This window comes from Mchenga conophoros, linkage group LG10, assembly GCF_057382185.1.
Source record: "Mchenga conophoros isolate Kocher_MC1m ecotype Shallow Benthic linkage group LG10, M_conophoros_male_GT1.1, whole genome shotgun sequence".
In the NCBI taxonomy this organism is placed as follows: Eukaryota; Metazoa; Chordata; class Actinopteri; order Cichliformes; family Cichlidae; genus Mchenga; species Mchenga conophoros.
In genome coordinates this window covers 7,213,939-7,233,849 of record NC_140535.1, presented here as the reverse complement: position 1 = coordinate 7,233,849, position 19,911 = coordinate 7,213,939, and the positions used below count along the sequence as shown (strand labels likewise).

The 19,911-nt window shown below is 39.1% G+C and overlaps 1 protein-coding gene and 1 long non-coding RNA gene across 11 annotated transcripts in view; one reads left to right on the top strand and one right to left on the bottom strand.

Annotated features, from left to right (window-relative positions):
- cblb (Cbl proto-oncogene B, E3 ubiquitin protein ligase) overlaps positions 1-19,911 on the bottom strand; it is a 171,648-nt gene that overhangs the window by 94,072 nt on the left and 57,665 nt on the right. For all 10 annotated transcript variants that reach the window (XM_085288334.1, XM_085288335.1, XM_085288338.1 and 7 more), the window contains 3 exons: positions 19,392-19,529; positions 18,813-18,900; positions 17,336-17,467 (listed from right to left, as the gene is read on the bottom strand). In XM_085288334.1, the coding sequence (XP_085144460.1) occupies positions 17,336-17,467; positions 18,813-18,900; positions 19,392-19,529 (358 nt within the window). The remainder of the gene's footprint in view (positions 1-17,335; positions 17,468-18,812; positions 18,901-19,391; positions 19,530-19,911) is intronic.
- Positions 8,090-9,540, top strand: LOC146565303 (uncharacterized). Its single transcript, XR_014893995.1, has 3 exons — positions 8,090-8,329; positions 8,458-8,566; positions 8,686-9,540. It is a non-coding gene; the product is annotated as an uncharacterized LOC146565303 (long non-coding RNA).

Here is a 19,911-nt window from a genome sequence, read left to right as displayed (position 1 = left end):
GAAAAATTCCTTTCATCGTATCAGATACTATCTTGGACCCTAATGGCAGATATGTGATGGTTGTGGGAGAGCTGTCTCAACTTTCCCTAGTATTGGTCAATATTTATGGTCCAAACTTTGACGATGAGAACTTTTATAAAAAGATGCTAAGCTCTATTCCCAATTTGGATAGTTATCATTTGATTATGTCTGGGGATTACAAACTGGTAATGGATTCTGTTTGGGATCACTCTTCCCAATCTTTACTAAGACTGTCTAAATCTGTGCAAACAATTCAGTCATTCGTAGAGGCACATAAACTTGTAGACCCTTGGAGATTTAAATATCCCACTAAAAGGGAGTATTCGTTTTACTCTAATGTGCACAAGTCATTTTCTAGGATAGATTTTTTTCTGGTTGACCCCTACTTACTGAGTGCTATTACAGACTGTAAATATGATGGTCATTTCTGATCATGCCTCGGTTAGTATTAAGGTAACTCTTCCGACTCAGAGGACAAAGTGGACATGGCAACTGGACCCACTCCTACTCGCTGATTCAGATCATCAAGCTATTAACAACTATTTTAGAGAGTTTTATGCTAAATTATATTCCTCAGATTCAGCACCAGCTCAAAATAAGTTTGACGCTTTTTTTTCTAATCTGAAGTTCATTACAGAACAAATAGATTTTTTTCTACAGGTAAATAGGACGGATGGCATCTCAGCTTCAACCCTCTGGGAGACGCTTAAAGCGTATCTCAGGGGACAGATTGTCTCTCATTCTGCTTATATGAGGAAGAAGAAGTATAAGAAGTTTGAGGAATTATCCTCAGAAATCAAGACCCTGGACGGACTCATATCTGGTTCTCCGACCCCTGATTTGATTAAGAGGAGAGTGGTCTTACAAGCTGAAATTGATCTATTAACTACCGCCCAAGCAGAGAAGCTCATTTTAAAATCCCGTAGTAGATTGTACGAAGAGGGAGATAAACCATCCAAATTATTAGCTAGCCAGCTCCACCAAAAAGCAGCATCCCGTGTTATTTCACAACTTATCTTATCAGATGGCTCATCAACTGAGGATCATCAAGCTATTAACAACTATTTTAGAGAGTTTTATGCTAAATTATATTCCTCAGATTCAGCACCAGCTCAAAATAAGTTTGACGCTTTTTTTTCTAATCTGAATATTCCTATAATTGTCTCTGACTCGAAAGAACAATTGGAACAAAGTCTGACACTGAAAGAAATTAAAAATGCAATAATGTCCCTTCAGAGTGGAAAAGCCCCTGGTCCGGACGGGTTTCCAACTGATTTTTATAAGAAATTTATGGACAAACTTGCCCTTCTTCTTCTCTTGGTTTGCACGGAAGCAATAGAGAATAACATTCTTCCGCCTACGCTTCAGCAGGCATCTATTACACTCTTATTAAAGAAGAATAAGGACCCCCGAGATTGCACATCCTATATACCAATCAGCTTAACAAACTGTGATGGCAAAGTGGTCTCAAAAGCCATTGCACTCCGACTTGAGAAAATTCTTCAGGGGACCAGATTGGGTTTGTCCAGGGTAGACAATCCTATTTTAACCTGAGGCGATTGTTTAATATCATCTATATTGAGGCTGATACTCCATCCCCAGAAGCCGAAATATCGATTGACGCCGAAAAGGCGTTTGATCGGATTGAGTGGGATTATCTTTTTCACACACCAGTAGGCTAAGTGATTTTTAGCCAATTACAAGTTGAATCTGGTAGTTGGGGGTGTTAGCTAAGATACCGTCATTAAGAAGCGGCACAACTAATGTGTCTATGTGAGCTAATTTGCGATGTGCACCGCTGGCCCGGCCATTTGTTTTTAATGCACCCTCCCAGATTAATTCACTGCATGTCGTACCCAGGGCTGGACTGGGACAAAAAATCAGCCCAGGCATTTTGACTGGAGACCACCCCACCAGGTATTATAGGAAAAACCATAAAGCCTTTGAATGAAAACAAACGCTGTTATGACAGTGATGTACACTGTCTTGTTGGTATATGTATGATTTCTATACGTTGTACATCAGATAAAAACTTTGGTTGTAAGATTCAGATAATTATTTAATAAAAGCTAGACATTTTAAATGAGAATAAGAAAGAAAAGTATTTCTTTGTGCCCCCCTTTCCCTGTTAATGCCCTACCTGGCCTCCTGGCAAAACTTTGCTAGAGCCGCCCCTGCACAGTTACCAGCTGTCAGCTACTTAGAAAAGGATCCTGGTGTTATTTGTCTCTCAGAAACAGTTCATAACTTTCCTTCAACTTATTCATGTCACCTAAAAGGTAAACCTGTCCATCACCTGTTCAGCTCTGATGATTCATCTTCATGTTTCCCTCTCACTAGATATCCAAACCGATATCATGACCTTCAGCTTTTACAGCTGTGGCTCCAGCAAGCATCAGCTGATACTAGAAATTAATATTAAATACATTCTAACAGCAGCTCATCAAGCTTAAACGCGCTGCGGTTGTTTAGCGCGACAGCCGCTGGTTTCATCTTTCTGGCGCAAAGTCGGTGTGCAAATTCCCTGCTGACTCGGCCTCAGGATGTCTAGAGGCAAGAATCAAGCGCACCCAAAGGAGCGCATCAGTGATCATGTGCGCATCACGCAGAGGGAGAGTGAGAGGCGAAAGGCAGCGGCAGAGCATGGCAGTTTTAACGCAGTTTGTGTGATTCTGTGTGCGTTAATGAAACTGTAAGTTATTACTTTTGACAGGTTAACTGGTATGATAAGAGTTATAGTTGTTTGTGCATGTTAAAGCTAAAGTTATGCCCCGGTACACTGATATCACATTAGTAGATTTATTTAATTATGTAATTAATTTGCACTAAGTTAATACCAGTGGCCAGAATCTCCTCCAATGATTACATCCTGCGGTTAAAGGATTTTTCTGTTGTTTATTGTTTAGTTTAACTGTTGTTAGCTTACCACATTCTTGCCTTAGTACTAGCAACTAGGAAGATATGTGCTATTTAGCCAACTTCTGGTCTCACGGCGACCCCCTGTGGACATTGTAAAATATTGCTGTGTCAGAGTAGATGATGTGTTCTGATTGTTTCTTATTTATCTTTGACCCTGCTAATTATAGTATTACCTGTTTCTGTTTCCAGACAACCATGCTTATAGTCACCTATACTGCATCTGCCACAATTATAATTGCATATCTGGCTGTATCACAGTTGGATTTATCATGGCAAGCCCTGCTGTAACCAGTTCTTCTGTGAAGCTTCATTAAAGACGGTGAACTAAACTCCTGGACTGCTGCAGTCTTTCTGCCCGAAGACTTAGGCCAGACTAGTATACCCAGCACTTCCAGTATATATATATTCTACAGTCGGCGATAAACAAAGGAGAGACTTGCGTCACAAATACCGATCAGCTGATCATTGATCAGTTTCATGATTGAATGAGAGAAGAAAAGGCAGCTGACAGCGTAAAGATGCAGAATAACTCCAGCTTTGTGTCTGTTTTCATCCTAGCTGAAGTACGGGACAAACTGTGTTCCTTTTCAGCTCAATACGAAATGCGTGATTTTTTCTCTGAATACGGGACGATTCCGTTTTTTACGGCACGGTTGGCAACTCTACTAACTAACCGTGCCCAGGGTTGCCGACCCCTGGGCACGGTATCTCATCGGAACCTTTTCCTCTTCACAGAAGGACCAAGCAGGGGGATCCAGTGAGTCCATTACTTTTTGTTTTAGCTATACAGGCACTTGCAATAGCTCTTAGAAGCAATAATAGCATACAAGGTGCGCTGCCACTGCTGGGGTGCAGTAGCTCCATCACCCCACTAGGGGGAGGAAGCGGGTTTGTGTACTCAAGTTTCTCTAGTAAATATTAGTGATGGGATTTCCGGCTCTTTTTAGAGAACCGGCTCTTTCGGCTCGGCTCACTAAAAAGAGCCGGCTCTTCGGCTCTGAACCGGCTCTTCAGGTTGTTTTGTTGCTTTAATTACATTATTATTAACCATAATATAAAATTATGCACAAAAGGAATCACTAATGTAAAAAAAAAAGTGGTTTTATTTATATATGTTTATATATAAATATATGTGGTGGACCCTGGAGACAAAGCACGTACAAACTCCAAAACACATTCCTAGAGTTAACTGAACTTCCAAAACAGAGCTACCTAGATCAGTTAAATTACACAATTGAAAGCATATGTGTATGGTTTGTGTATTTATACACAAGCACTCATACATATTCAAATAATAATAATAAAAAAAAGTCGTTGGTACTTGCTGGCTGTGTAGCCACTAGGTAACAAAAGCTAAACACTGCGCCTAGCATTCTGGAGCACTTCTGTTGTGTTTTGTACGTGTTTTGGAGTTTTTACGCGTTTTGGAGTTTTTACATGTTTTGGAGTTTTTACACGTTTTGGAGTTTGTACATGCTTCAGGGTTTGTACGTGCTTCAGAGTTCGTACGTGCTTTGTCTCTAGGGGCCACCGTAAATATACTTTTATTTATTCACTCCACATAAAATGTAATAAATAAATCATATAATACAAAAACCAACTAGTCACAGTTCAACTTTTAGCTATTTAAATTTTCAGCTTTTTCCTTTTAAAAAAATTAAAAATGAAACAACACAAAACACTGCAAACCACAACACAATTAAGTATAAATTAAAATAAGAAAACAAAAACAACATGGAACATTCTCTGTCATATGGACCTGCACGAATAAACTTTCTGAATCCTTTATCATCCGCAATCTTTCTAATCCCTGGCTCTCTTTCTCCCTCCCGCTCTGTTCCTGTGCTACTGCGAGTGTAACTACCGCCCCTCCCCCCTCTGCCCAGCGCAAAGCACAAGGCTCGCATGCGGAGTGAAGGAGAAGGGTCTGGCTGCAGCCACTGTGGAGCTCCACAGTAACCGGATACACGTGACCTCCACACTAACCGGTAGTGATGTGCGATACCACTGATTTCCTTTCCGATCCGATACCAAGTAATATCCAGGGTGATATCGACGATACTGATCCGATACCGATACTCTGTACAAAAACTTATTTTATTTATTGTATCTCAAATTATAGCGTCATAATGATTACAGGACATCAGATTACTTGTTCTTATCACTTAATAACGCAGGATTCATCATATAGAAATAAAAAAAAACTGAAGTTGTGTGCTATTTGAACAGCTTGCCTGCCTGCAGCACTAAAGTACTCCGTGGGAGACGTCTGTCTCGCCCTAGCAGCACCTGTCCCTCTCCTCCACTTCAGTTCGCCTGAACATACGCTCGTCATGTTCTGTGATGTGATTTACTCTGAGGTGTTTGACAAGGTTAGTGATGTTGCCACAACCATACATGCCAACCCTGCTGATTTTTCCGGGAGAATCACGAATTTCAGTGCCCCTCCCGGAAATCTCCCGGAGCCACCATTGTCCCGAATTTCTCCCAATTTTCCACCCGGACAACAAAATTGAAAAACCATATCGCAGAATTCATAGCGCGGCCAGCCAATTCCAGTTTCCAACAATGGCGGCAGCGTCTTAGTTTTAATATTACTCCTATTTCTCTTTCTGGGTCGCAAAAAAACCTTTTAACATATTTTCAGGTGAGAATGTAGCTGTGTAAACTTCAAATATCTGAGCTGACCTACACATCGTTTTCAAACCCCCGCGGTCTTTCACTACTCGGGTTAAACATGATATATAAGTCACTTTGATAACTTAAAAATGTTATTGTTTGACTTTTTCAGTGGTTTATTTGTTCGTGAGTAAATCGGTTTGGCTGAGATTAAAGTTTACATTAACTTAAATGTAACTTTATTAATCCCTCGGGAGGGTTCCTCCAGGGTTTTCACACAGCTGAATAAACATCAAACAGAAAATGATCAAACAGAAGAGTTTACGTCAGCGCCCGGTTATATTTTAGATAGCAAGGAGAAGACGGCAGTTTCACTCCACTGAGGGAGCTCGTGACGTGCTACCCGGCTTTCTTTAGACCGCGAAGGCCGGGTCCTCAGGTAGAAGCAGCCTCTGAATTTGGACACCCCCGCTGTTTCTGAGCCGGCCAATAATAACAGTGACATTTAACGTATTTTACCCGATAAATAAACCCTGTAAAATGTATCTATCACCCCCCCCCCCCCCCCCCCCCCCCAACAGCCCTTTTGAATGTCTCCCTAATTCTGAGGTCTCAAGGTTGGCAAGTATGGCTACAAGACCTCACTTTTTTGCCACATGTATCGCAAACCACATCTCAGCTGTTTGTGGAGGTAAAATACGTTCACACATGACTCCAGTTACGCTCAGCCATTGTTGTGAATGCGCACGCCAGGGGGCTGCAAGACATTTATACAGCCGTATTTCGCACATGACTATGAAAGGCGGAAGAGGAAGTAGTTCCTTTGAAAGTAGACAATCCGAATGTTATAGTTTCTTTCCACTGCGTTCATTTTAATGATAAACTACAAATTTACCCTAAATTACTAAAATATCGATATTTTAATGTGAGAATCGATTCTAGAACATAAATGATTGGTATCGGAGGAATCGATATTTCAGGATCGATCCGCACATCACTACTAACCGGAAACACGTGACCTCCACAGTAGCCGGAAGCACGTGACCTCCACACTAGCCGTAAACACGCATGGATACCGTGGAAGTCTTGCAAGTTGATCACAAAGGTTGGTTAAGTCTTTCTTAAATAAATTTGCCGTTAGTGATTTTATAATTCTAGGAATCGTCTAGTTTTCTTACAATGATCATGTTGCCACTTATTTTGCGTTACAACCACATTCCTCCTTATTTTAATGTTTTTTCATCGTGCTCCATGGCAGAGAAACACACAAATATGCTTTTTCCTGGGCCTGGTTTAAGTAAGAGAGCTGGATTAACGGCTTCTGTGGGCGAGAAGAAGCAAAAACCACATTTTGCATTAGAGTATGATTTATTGTTGGCGTCAGAGATGCAAAATAACGAATACTTCAATACTGTACTTAAGTAGAATTTTCTGGTATCTTTACTGCTGTACTTTTTTGTGCCTACTGTATACTTCTTTATACTTCTACTTCTCACATTTTAGCACGCGTATCTGTACTTTGTAATCCGTACATTTGTAAATCAGTCCCCCGCACGCGTGCTTTGGACGCAAGATTACTTCAAAATTTTGTACATAAATTATATTTTAGACCCTGTACTTCTTACTTCGACTTGACTAAAAAGTCGAGTCAGTGCTTTCTAAACACAGGTATCTAAACTGTAGTAAGGAACGTGTGTACTTGTGACACCTTTGGTTAGCGTCAACACTGTAAATTTCGTCACAAACAGATTTATAGATTTATCAATACTTCTATTCGTTATTCTTTTCTGTACAGCTTTTTTATTGCCCAGATTTTAGTTAGCCCCTGTTCAATTGACTGTTATATGTCAATAGAAACATGTCTCACAAATTAAAGTGTCTTGTAAAATATTTGTGGGTTTTTTTTTTCAAGAATTTTCTTCCCAAATCTATTACATGCCAACTGTAAATTGTTATTTCTGCTAAATCCTTAACTTAAATGTATATATGGTGTTTATCTGTTTCTCTCTCTGTTTTAGATGCACACATCAATCTGGAATTCGGGCTTAAAGTCAGAATTGCAGGAATGCAACACGTGTTGCAGAGGACTCTTTCACTGCCCTCTGTGCCCCACTTTCAGCCCTACTGTCAGGGCAAAGATTGAGGAGCATCTAAGTGTGCATATAAAAAAAATGCTTTGCCTTTCAAAGGTATGTTTGTATTAAATATACTTTATAGTTATAAATATGCACTTTTTTAAGCACTTCTGCAGTATCTTTGTTGACTTAAAAGTTGCTGTTGATATTGTACAGTTCAGTGCATTCATCTGCAACAAAAATAGTGTTTTTATAAAATATATTTTTATTTACTTTTCACCACTTTTCTTGACATAAGTTTTGTGATCCATACCATTTTGCTTTCATTATTGAGGTTGGCTTGGATGTTTTTGTTAACATGTACAATCTGATTGTTAGACAAATTGATTGCATTCTATACAACTACATTTAAATTACATCTGTTTGTTTGTTTGTTTTTTTCTCTTACAGATAAAATGATATGCCGGTGCAGGCTGCCTTGTAGGACAACAGGACACTTTCACTGCCCTGTCTGTAAGATTACAATCATACGGCGTGGGGATATGGCAAGGCATTTATTGTCTTGTCAGCATTCTTCAATGCCAAGTCAGCCACCATTATCAGGACTGCTCCCCGCTGAACTCTCCGAGGAGACCCGTATTCCTCCGGCAGTACTCTTCGAGGAGCCCCGTTTCCCCCCCAAGGTTTTGTCTTCGGTATCTGAACCATTTTCTGAGTCTTTGTTAGAACATTCATTGGCTCTACCCTCTGTGTTCAATAAAACTGCAGCTGATGGAAAGTCCATGAAAATGACATGCCCTCACTGTGGCCTTACTCTTCATAGCTCTGGCAAGCTATTTGCACACTGGAGAGAGGAAGCCAAAGCTGTGCTTGAAGGACAACACGTGCCCATTTTCAGACTGAAAAAGCGCAAGTTCCAGGAAGTCAGTCAAGTCAGTATTCACTTTAACCAGTAGTGTAATTATATGGTTAGTGAAATTTGAATAACTGTTAAAAAACTGTTCTGCAACAGAGAAATAACTATGTTTTCATCCCCATTTGCCTGACACAGGAGCCAGCAGTTGTTGAAGATCTGCGTCCTGCTGTGCAGTGGGTTGTCCAAAATAAGGCACTTTTCTGTGGACATGTAACAATGCCCAAATATCTGTCCTTAAATCAAGGGGACCAGCAGAGGGTCTTAATAGACATGTCAGAGGAAGAAGACACTGGAGCAAGGGACTTGTTCCTCTTTGTTTTTCAGTTTGCAGAGGACATGGAGCTCTTTTTGAAAGCATGTGCCAATGAGCAGGGGCTAAGGGTCAGTGCTATGTTTGACATGTAATGGACAAATGAAGGCACTGGCTGTGTTTGTTTGTTTGTTTAATATGTTGTTGTTTTTTTGTTTTGTTTTTTGCGTAGTACAAAATTCCAATTAAACTTATTTCTAAATGTTGTTCACTTTATTCTGTGTCCATACTTATAATAAAGGATTACAGTGTAACAGCATTAAATGTAAATGTAACAGCATTTTTTTTAAACTTGTAATTTCAAAATAAAAAGCTTATTGTTGATATTAACAGTAAAGAATTGCAATCAATAATATTTTTATGCATTTTAAACATTAACACTCTGGGCTCTATCCTGGCCATCTGTGGACACTTCACTTATTCTTTTTTTTGACTACTGCACTGCAGTGGACCAAAAGAATGACACGGGTTTGATCTTAAGGATCTAATAGTTGTGTGTGTTGTGCATGACATTGCCACACAAATATGTATTTGCAAGATAGAGTAGAATAAATTATGACGCATGAAATATTACATAGGCTGCAGTGAATTTCTGTTGATACAGCCTATTGAGCTTTGAGTTTCCCAGTCAAACTTAGCTTTGAAGCACATGCTAAAAACACTTTTACTCTTGTACATTTCAAAACAAGACACCATAGCCAAAATATTAACAAAATATATATTATTAAAAAATTCAAAGCTGCAGCACATACAGCAACAAACACCGTTAGTAAATGTGTCCTGGAGTTTATGCAGGTGCAGAAAGTGCTGCTGCTGTAAGTAAGCCTAACAGCTTCCAGATCACTTATTTTTCTGAAAAGATGGTAGGAAGGGCATCACTGCTCATTTCTACAGTCTCCCAGATCTTGGAATACAATCCCTTTGTACCATGAAACCACTTCGCAGTACTAGGAGTCCACTAAAACCTATAAAGAGAGTGATCCCGGAAGAAATGGGGCACACACTAGTGACCTCAACAATTGCAAGACAGCCTTTTCCCCGATGCTCAGATACAATTTTGATTTTGATGAAAAGGACTGGTGCTATTTTAAAGAGTCACGTCGGCAAAAGTAGATAAATGTTTTAAGAAATATACATTTTATAGCATTTTGTGAACATACACAAAAAGTGGCCATTTTTGGCAACAAACAAGCTGAGAGAGAGTTTTATATTTTTTGCTCTCCTTGAGCAAAAATAATAGTGCATAATAATCAATGTTGATGTTAATCAATTAGATGTCCCAGACACTACTATTAATAATACAGCAGCCCCTCGTTTATCGCTGGTGTTACGTTCAAAAAATAACCTGCGGTAGGTGAAATCCATGAAGTAGCCAACTTTATTTTTTACAATTATTATAGATGTTAAGACTGTAAAACCCCTCACTACTTGCTTTATACACTTTTCTCAGACAGGCATGAACATTTTCACACTTTTCTCTTTTGTTTAAACACTCTTAGAGTTCAAACCTTCGTAGAAACATAAGTCCAGGATTATGGAATGAAACCTAAAGGTGCATTTGAGGGTGCAAAACGTTTCGTCGGCATTGTTGTGTTTGTTTGGGAGAAAACTTACAAACATACAGTATAGCACTTCAGAGTTACACTGCTAGCGATCGAAGATTTATGTAAATTCGACAAGCTAAACGCATTCTGTACTGTACAGCAGGAGTCCCCAACCTTTTTGCACCACAGACCACTTTAATGTCAGACAATATTTTCAGGGAACGAAAAAATACAACAAAAGAATAAAAAAAAGAAACTGTGGTATTTTGTAAATATAATAATAAACGTGACTTGAGCTGTGCGCCAGCAACAATGACAGTGACATCCTCCTCTCTGCTTCTTAACGCTCTCTGGTCGCTATGGTAACGCGTAAATAGTTCTTTCAAAATAAGACACACAACTACAACCATACATTTTACACTGGAGGATCAACTCTCGCGGAACGGTACCAAAAGACTCACGGACCGGGACCGGTCCGTGGGCCTATTAGGGACCGCTCCTGTACAGGAGACACTGGACTAGATTGATTGACAATGGTCTACAGCAATCAGAACGCACAACACGATGTACTGTAAAAAAATAAATAAATCAGCGAAACAGCAAGTGTCACTTTTGGCCACGAACAATTTAGGGGATGGTGAATTTTTTTGAACAAACCCAGAGTGTTTAAAAAAAAACCCCACTTAAAACCATTTTTATTTCTCAGCAGCATCAATAGTAACAAAAACGCAATTTAGTTTTCGCTGTCAAAGTCGATTTAACTGAAGTTACGTGTTTCCGGTTACTGTGGAGGTCACGTATTTCCGGTTACTGTGGAGGTCACGTATTTCCGGTTACTGTGGAGGTCACGTGCTTCCGGTTACTGTGGAGGTCACGTGTTTCCGGTTACTGTGGAGCTCCACAGTGGCTGCAGCCAGGTGCTCTTGGAGTGAAGCGGGAAAATAGTGCGATAGAGCAGCGGTCCCCAACCTTTTTTGCGCCATGGACCGGTTTATGCCCGACAATATTTTCACGGACTGGCCTTTAAGGTGTCGCGGATAAATACAACAAACTAAAACTAGTACCGGTACCGGAAAAAAAAATTATTCATAACACACGTGAAAAGACCCAGGAAAACCGAGTAAACGATAAAAACAATAACAAAATAACGCTGAACACCGATAAAAACCCTGAAAACTATACATTTCACACCTGAGCCTCAACTCTCGCGGCCTGGTACCAAATGCATCACGGACTGGTACCGGTCCGAGGCCCGGGGGTTGGGGACCGCTGCGATAGAGCGAGAAAGAAAAAAAACCCCACAGCTCGCAATAAGGAGCCGGCTCGCGCCGTTCACCTCAAAGATCCGGCTCTAAGAGCCATTTCGTTCGCGACCGACACATCACTAGTAAATATAGGAAAAGTTAATGGAGTCTGGCTAAGTTGATACCAGCACACGAAATATTAGCTCGGAAGTTGGCTGTACTGGAGCATGAGAAATATATGCTTGTGAGTACGATTATATTCTGTGTTCATGTTAAGCATGTGATGTAAAATGGTTTGTTGACTCTCATATTTGAAGCCGGCATGTTAGCTGCACTGCCTATGCTAATTGTGTTAGCATGTCAATAGGAAATTCCATTATGTGTTAGCATCAAGCCAGCGGGATTTGGAGTTAACATGTTTTCATTTATTTTTCTTGGTTATATCAGCTGCAATTTTATTTGTTAAGTCTTCAGTCAGTACCTTGTAATGTGAGAAATATATTATGCTCCAAATGTATGTTTCAATATGTTTTTTCTTATGTTTGTAGTTTCACAGTGCCTTCATTAGGGAGACAAATAAACCCTGCAATGAGAACTGGAAGCCTTTGCCTTTCCTTTTGAAGAACTGTTTATCTATCTTCCAAACTGGGCATCAACGTACAGGGAGGGCAGAACACAAGGTATCTCATGTGGTGGCATAACTCACACTGTCTCACTGCATGTGGACGATTTGTTGTTATATGTAACAAATCCAATCACATCTACCCCTGAAATCCTCAGTCTTACAGGAATTTGGAAGCATATCTGGATACAAACTAAGTTTAGCTAAAAGTGAATACTTCCCCATCAGTAATAATGCAGGAGAATACCCCAATCTGCTATTTAAGTTGTCTACCGAGTCCTTTACATATCTGGGTGTAGAAGTCACCAAATCCTATGACAGTCTGTTTAAAAGTAACCTCACTCCTCTATTGGAACAGTGCAAACAAGATGTTAAAAGATGATCTATTTTACCATTATCTCTCATTGGGAGAGCTAATTCTGTAAAGATGAATATTGTGCCAAAATTTCTGTATTTATTTCAGGTGTTACTAGGGCTGGGCCATATCATACCGTTCACGGTAATACCGGTATAATGTTGGGCAATGACAAGAAAATGAAATATCACGATAGAATATGGCTAAAAAGCGCATGTGCAGTGCATTTGTTTTCATACGCACATGGCGAAAAAGGCACGGCGGCGACGGAGAATGACAAGGGCGAAAGCGGATCGTTGAATGAAACCGATGAACCAGAATTGGTTTGTAAAAATGCTGCAACTTCAGTGGTGTGGAACTGGTTTAGCTTTCCTCCGTCAGATACACAACAAAGCACTACTTTTGGTAGAGCATGCTAGAGGACCGTCATTATTACCGTGTTTTTTGGAAAATACGGCACACTTAAAATCAATCATTTGATTTTTCTGAAAATCGACAGTGCCCCTTATAGTCCCGTGTGCCTTATGTTTGAATTCTGGTTGTGTTTACTGACCTCGAAACGAATCTGTCAAATGTTTTAGTACGACTTTGCTAAGCTACGAACCCGCACCACTTGATGAATTGTCGGAGCATTACGGCTATCGTAGGCAGGAGCCTGGCGGAGTGATACGTACGGTGCTTCAACATAATATTTCCGTTTTGCGTGTGTATAAGCTCTTTTTAAGTTTTGTGGATATTGTACTTGCTTATGCTGAGGATATGTCGGCCAATTTCCACTGGAAATGCCTTTTGGTTAAACTGTCAGCAAGGAATTTGCATTTGTACTGATACATTTTTATATAACTTTAATGCAAAAAACAGTTGCTTGTTTAAGTGAAAATACATTGATGGTTTTTTTTTGCACTAATAAAATTGTGGAGTTGTAAAGTATTTTGTCTAGTGTCAATTATCGTCAGTTATATCGTTATCGCAAATTTTCAAATCTATATCGTGATAAATATTTTTGGTCATATCGCCCTGCTCTAGGCGTTACCTGTTTACATATCACAATCTTTTTTCATGTCATTTAATCGAATGGTTTCTTCATTTATATGGAATAATAAAACGCCTCATATAAGAAAAGCATTTATGGAAAGACCAAAAAATTTAGGTGGGCTGTTACTGCCAAACCTGCACACATACTATTGGGTGGCAAATCTCAATACCATCTCTCTATGGCTAAAGGACTGGAATGATCAGATCCCTGCGTGGCTACAGATTGAAAGAGTCACAGGCAGGCCGCATTCACTCCCAGCTTTACTCTGTGCACCCCTACCACCTCTAGTTAATAATGTTAAAGATAACATAATTGTTACTCAATCGATAAGCATTGTAAATCAGTTTAAAAAAAACATCTGGGTATTCAGAGTATTTCTATTCACTCTCCAATAATACATAACCATCTTTTTCAACCACCCCTAATGGACAATGGCTTCAAAATTTGGCACGACGGGGGCATTCAGAGTATTGAGGATTTGTATATTAATGATACGTTTGCTAGCTTTGAACAACTATCTAGGAAATGTGGTCTGACTAATAACCATTTTTTGCGATACTTGCAAATCAGAGATTTTATACGTAAAAAGGTTCCTAATTTTCCTACTCTCCCCCCTCCTTCCTGTTTGGATTCTATACTAAGGGTCAATGAGATGAAAAAAGGCACAATATCATTTATTTACTCACATATCATGGACAGCTGTAACCTGTCTATTTCATACATTCGAGAACAGTGGGAGAATGATTTGGGTACCCAGCTGTCTGACGAAGAGTGGCATATGGCTCTTACCAGAGTCCATTTGTCTTCTATATGTTCAAGACACTCCCTAATACAATTTAAAGTGTTACACAGTTAAACTAGCAAAAAATATTTCCGAACATCGTGTGATAGATGCAAACAGACTCCAGCTACTTCCCTTCATATGTTTTGGTCCTGTCCGAAAATTGCTCCTTTCTGGTCATCATTTTTTAAAGTCATCTCTAAAGCCTATGCCTATAACATCTCGCCTTCCCCCTTTGTGGCAATTTTTGGTTGTTTCTCTGGTATCGCGACTTCTGTTCCCCCTGCCCATTTACAGAGGGTCATTGCCTTTTTGTCATTATTAGCGAGACGCCTGATTTTATTTAAATGGAACCTTGAATGTTTTTGTCTGCCCTAGAACAGTCCTGTAAAAACAATTGAGAGGTGCACCGCCCTTTTTTTTGTTTTTTTTTGTCTGTGTGTGTGTGTGAGGGTTTTTTTTGTTTGTTTTTTTCCCTTTTCCTGTCTTGGCATTATCTGTCTTTATGATCTGTGGGGATTGTTGTTTTGTGGTTATCTGTAGAATAATAAGAATGCTATGTATAATAATTGTAAAACTACAAATAAAGTGTTAAAAAAAATTTTTTAAGCTTTTCATTTATGTTTACCCTCTTATAATGGCGTGGATCTCTTAACAGATCGTTTTAATAATCATTGTCTTTCTATTTTAGATAAAGTCGGTCTTGTAAAAACAGTAGCTCCTTTTTCATTCATCGATGATTAAATGACAGTATTTGCTGTTCACCTTCTTGTTAGAATTGCGAGAGCTGCCTATTTTTCAAACCTGGTTTTGAAGACCAGAAGTAACTCCTTACTGTAACTCCTGCTGTACCTGCAGTCCCAAGTTTTTTAAATGAAGATTGGGAAATCTTTCTCTCCAGCTACTCCATATACTGTATGGCTGCAGACCTCCCAAGTACAAGCTGGAGGTCACCGCCTGATAAAGCCAGAAGAGCCACATCTGGGAATAGCAGAAACATGATCCAGAGGCCACCAAAGTACACATCTGCACCTAGACATTTTGTCCATAAAAGTTATGAACATAGTCTTGAAGGAGGGTGGGCCTGGTGGAGTCCAACTCTCACTGGGAAATGTGCTCACTTACTACTGGCAATGCGAACCAAGCTTTTCTATGGTTATGCTAGGAACAATCCCATAGTCCCAAGGTAATCCCCACAGGATGCTGTTGGGGTGCTTAATGTAAATTGTTATCTTGTTTAGGAAATATGTTATGGGATAATTAATTATAAATAATGAATAAAACATTTCATCATTTTCCATTTTAAAGATAATTTTTAAATATAACTTTAATTTACTGTATGCAGTGGTCCGCAGTTCACCTTTTGCCGATTTTTTTTGTGCAGCTTTGCATGTTCCCCCCCCCCCCCCCTTTTTTTTTTTACAGAGCATTGTGTTCTGCGTCCTGATCAGCTGTGGACCATTGTCAATCAATCTCCTCCGTGCTGTTTCTCCTGTTAAGTACAGAATGCGTTCAGCTTGTCAATTTTACATAAATCGTCGATCGCTAGCAGTGTGACTCCGAAGTGCTGCACTGTATGTTTGTAAGTTTTCTCCAGCAAACACAAAAATGTCGATGAAACATTTTGCACCAAAGGCAACCGTGGGTGCCTTCGGTTTTATTCTATAATACTGGTCTTATTTTTCTACGAAGTTTTGAACTTTTAGAGTGTGTAAACCATAGAGAAAAGTGTGGAAATGTTCGAGCCTGTTGGAGAAAAGTGTATAAAGTGTGTAGTGAGGGGTTTTACAGCTATAAAACATCTATAATAATTGTAAAAAAAAATAAAGTTAGCTACTTCGCGGATTTCACCTATTGTGGGTTATTTTTAGAACGTAACTACCGCGGTAAACGAGGGACCACTGTACATACTGTATATATACAGTACATTAAATGGGAAGGAAAATGATAGGTTTAAACACACACTTTATAGATCTGCCAGTGTTTGGTATTTTATATGAATAGCCTAAAGCATTCTAGAGTTATAATGAAAATGGGAAACCATGGACTCATTTTGTATTAACTTTTCAGCAGTGCATTTTAAAGAAGTTATTGTCCGACTCTTCAAGGCTGTAAGCTTGGCTGTTAGGTGCATTTGTACAAGCCATAATGTGTTTGTAGTGTTGCAAAAAACACTCAAAGGTCCTGTGAATGTTTGCCACATTTTTGGTCTTGTTTTAAGCCCCTCAGAGTAAAATGTGTAGACTGTCACATGTTATTATGTGTTATTAATCTGCCCAGAGATTAATAACATCAGGGTCAGTGCAGAACTCTAGCAAGTCTGAAGAGACATGACTACAACACCATGGTCAGCGAAGGGATACGTATGAAAAAAGGGAGAACAGGACATACTAATGACTCATATGAGAGTAACATTTACAGACACTGCTCATACAGCTTTCAGCGCACAAACAAGAGGCACAATAAATACACTACTGTAGGACAGGTTGCTGTGAGAGACACTACATACAAAGACAACAGGAAGCAGAAAACCACAAGGAGAACCACAAGCAGAAAAACTGGAATATATTGTGTGCATAGAGTCTCAGTTTTCACTTCTGTTGATATGTGGAAATTCAATTTGGACATATTCATGTGTACAGGGAAGGAGTAAGGAAGAGAGGGGGGGTTTGTTGGACTGACTGCTGAAGAAAGCTGCTTTGACTGTATTTTTCAGAAGTCTTTTCAAACTTTATGCAGGCTCATTAATGCAGGCTCACAAATAAAACATTATATTACCCAACTGGACAGAACATTTCTCAGTGTGACAATGAACAAATGCATAAACACATGCAATACCACCAATATTTAATAACTTTGAAATGGACTTCTGTGATAAGATTTGTTACGGTACCTGCCAGGCAGTAAAACAGGAAGTACACATGAGGTGACCGCATGGTTCAATCTTGATGTCTTTGTCATTCTCAGCACAGATCTTACAAAGCTGAAAGGTAGAGCCCATTTCACAGTACAGCTCATACTGCTCCTGTTCATGCAGAAAATACTGCTGTTAGTCATCAAATGGCATATAAAAGTCATGAGAAACATATAAACATGCACTATCCGTACAACACACGTTTCCCATCTCGTCTTGTACAATGTGTTTTTCTTCTCTCACTCGTTCAGAGCTATTCCATAACCTTTTATCTTTAAAGTCCCAAATTTTATTTGGGGATCTAACTGAATAAGTGTTCAGTTCAAAAGAAAAAAACATGTTTTCTCATAGTGAATGGTGCTGCACCAAATTCACAGAAACAGACTATTTTTATTGGTTTAATTTTAAAGGCTTCCCCCTGAAAAACCAAGTCTGATTTGTCACCATTACTAAACAAAAATAAGTACAAGAACAGGTATAGCTGTGTAAGAACTGCTAGCTACTAAAAACCTACAATTTATCTGTACAGTTTTGAAACCACAGAATAATCAGAATTTCCACCCGAGTCAGCATGTAGCATAAACCAAAATGGTTTTAAGCATTTTCTAGAGAAATTTTCCCAAATTACTTCCATTGTGACCATTTAATAATCTACCAAGAAGAAAATCGCTTTTGTAGCGGAAGCCTTGGTGGAGCTATGTTTTCAGTGATGTTTTCAATGATGCAAGCAAAAACTACCAAGCCAAATTCCATGAAATTGTGCAGTGATGTAAATATTTGAAAAAGAGGATCTCATTGGATGGTGATGTAGAACTGGATAACTTTCTTAAAGTGGCCTTGTCAGATAATACTCTTGCTGGTGCAGGAAAAACAAATAAATAATAAGCAGACTGCTTGCTGGGCAACTGTCATTCACCTTTGAAGTTTCCCAGTATTCCCTAACTGATCTCGTTTGGAATAATTTTCTCAGAAAATTAAAATGTCAAAGTACAGTGAACACTACACCATTACACATGAATGAATAAACAAACCACTAGTAAAAAGTGGTTTAAAAACAACTTTTATGTACTATTTTGAAATTGAAAAAATGTGGTTTCACTTCTAGAAAACTTAAAGTTTTTGTCACACTATATGGAAAATTCAGTTTTGTAATAAATCAGAAGTGAGTATAAAAAGCCATTGATTTGTATTACCTCATTTAATACCACACTTTTACACAGTGATTTTCAACATTTAATAGTTTGGAGAGGCTGTAAGTCATGTCGATTTACTGAATGCTGTGAAACACAAAGTCTACCTGGCGAATCATACTACTCACCGAAATGTCACAATTATTTATGTGCCATTACAAGTGGGAAATTTGCAGAGTATTATAAATTTCTCCACGTATACATGTTTTTTTTCCCAGTAACATAGAAATGCTTACACACACACATAACCACACAGACAAACCCACTTGTGTGACTTTGATGTGATCGTGAGGTGTCGGCTCACATAAACCAGTGAGGTCAGGATTGTAACTGCGACCATCTGGGAATAAGTAGCTGTGAATTTAAAGCAAACAACCAAACAACAAAGAACAGCATTTCATTATATGTTATATTTATAAGAGTTTAACTTGTGCACAATTCAATAATCATGAATTCTGTCTAGTTAAAAACAGTGGGTATAATTATGTAATGAGTAAAGTGAAAAAATGGATTAGTAGTACTGTTTGTATCAGTAATATAACCTGTTTTTTCCACCACTTGAATTAAATATATATGTCTAACTTTTTTGAAGGCTTTTAATATTATCAGGTTTATTGAAACAGACAACATCAGATAAACACTTCTGGGTCAAAAACCCTTTCTTGATCCATATATATAAACCAGAGATTAGCAACAAATCTCTGGTTTGCTGCTAAACATTTAAAGCGAATCAGATGTGACCACTGAAGATACAATTTGTGACTTTCTGTTTGTAGAAAGCGACAAGCTCACCACATACCTGCAGAGAGTGAGTTAGAAAAAGAGATGTGTGACAGGTTACATACAAGCCCTCCTTGTAGCCATCGATTAAAGCCTGGAACAGCGGTTTGTTGTTGGGAATGGTCTGCAGTATGTTTCCATCAGTGGTCACATAGCCAATGGCCCATTGGCCCAAACGTGTACAACTCAGTCTGAAGATGTAACTATTAGAGAAAGAGAAAGATATGCATGACTCACACTAAAAACATCACTGACAAGGAAAAATCTGGTAACAACTGAAAAGAATGCAGTGACTACTGGCGAGTCAGTGACACCTTGGAACGATGGCATTAAGCGCAAATCAGGCTTACAACAGAGTCTGTGTCTTCTGTAAGGTGGCCCCCCAAACAACACAACACACAGGTGTTCACTCTGTTGAGAAGGAGGCCTGGAGTCACCCAAAGTCAACTTGAGTCTGGCAATGATATGGTCCAAATTATAGAAGCAACCATGATAGGAGATATTGGCAGGAAACTTCAAGCCATGGCAACAATAGGTTCAGAGGAAAAAAGATGAAAAATATCAAAGAATGAGAACGGGAAGGTG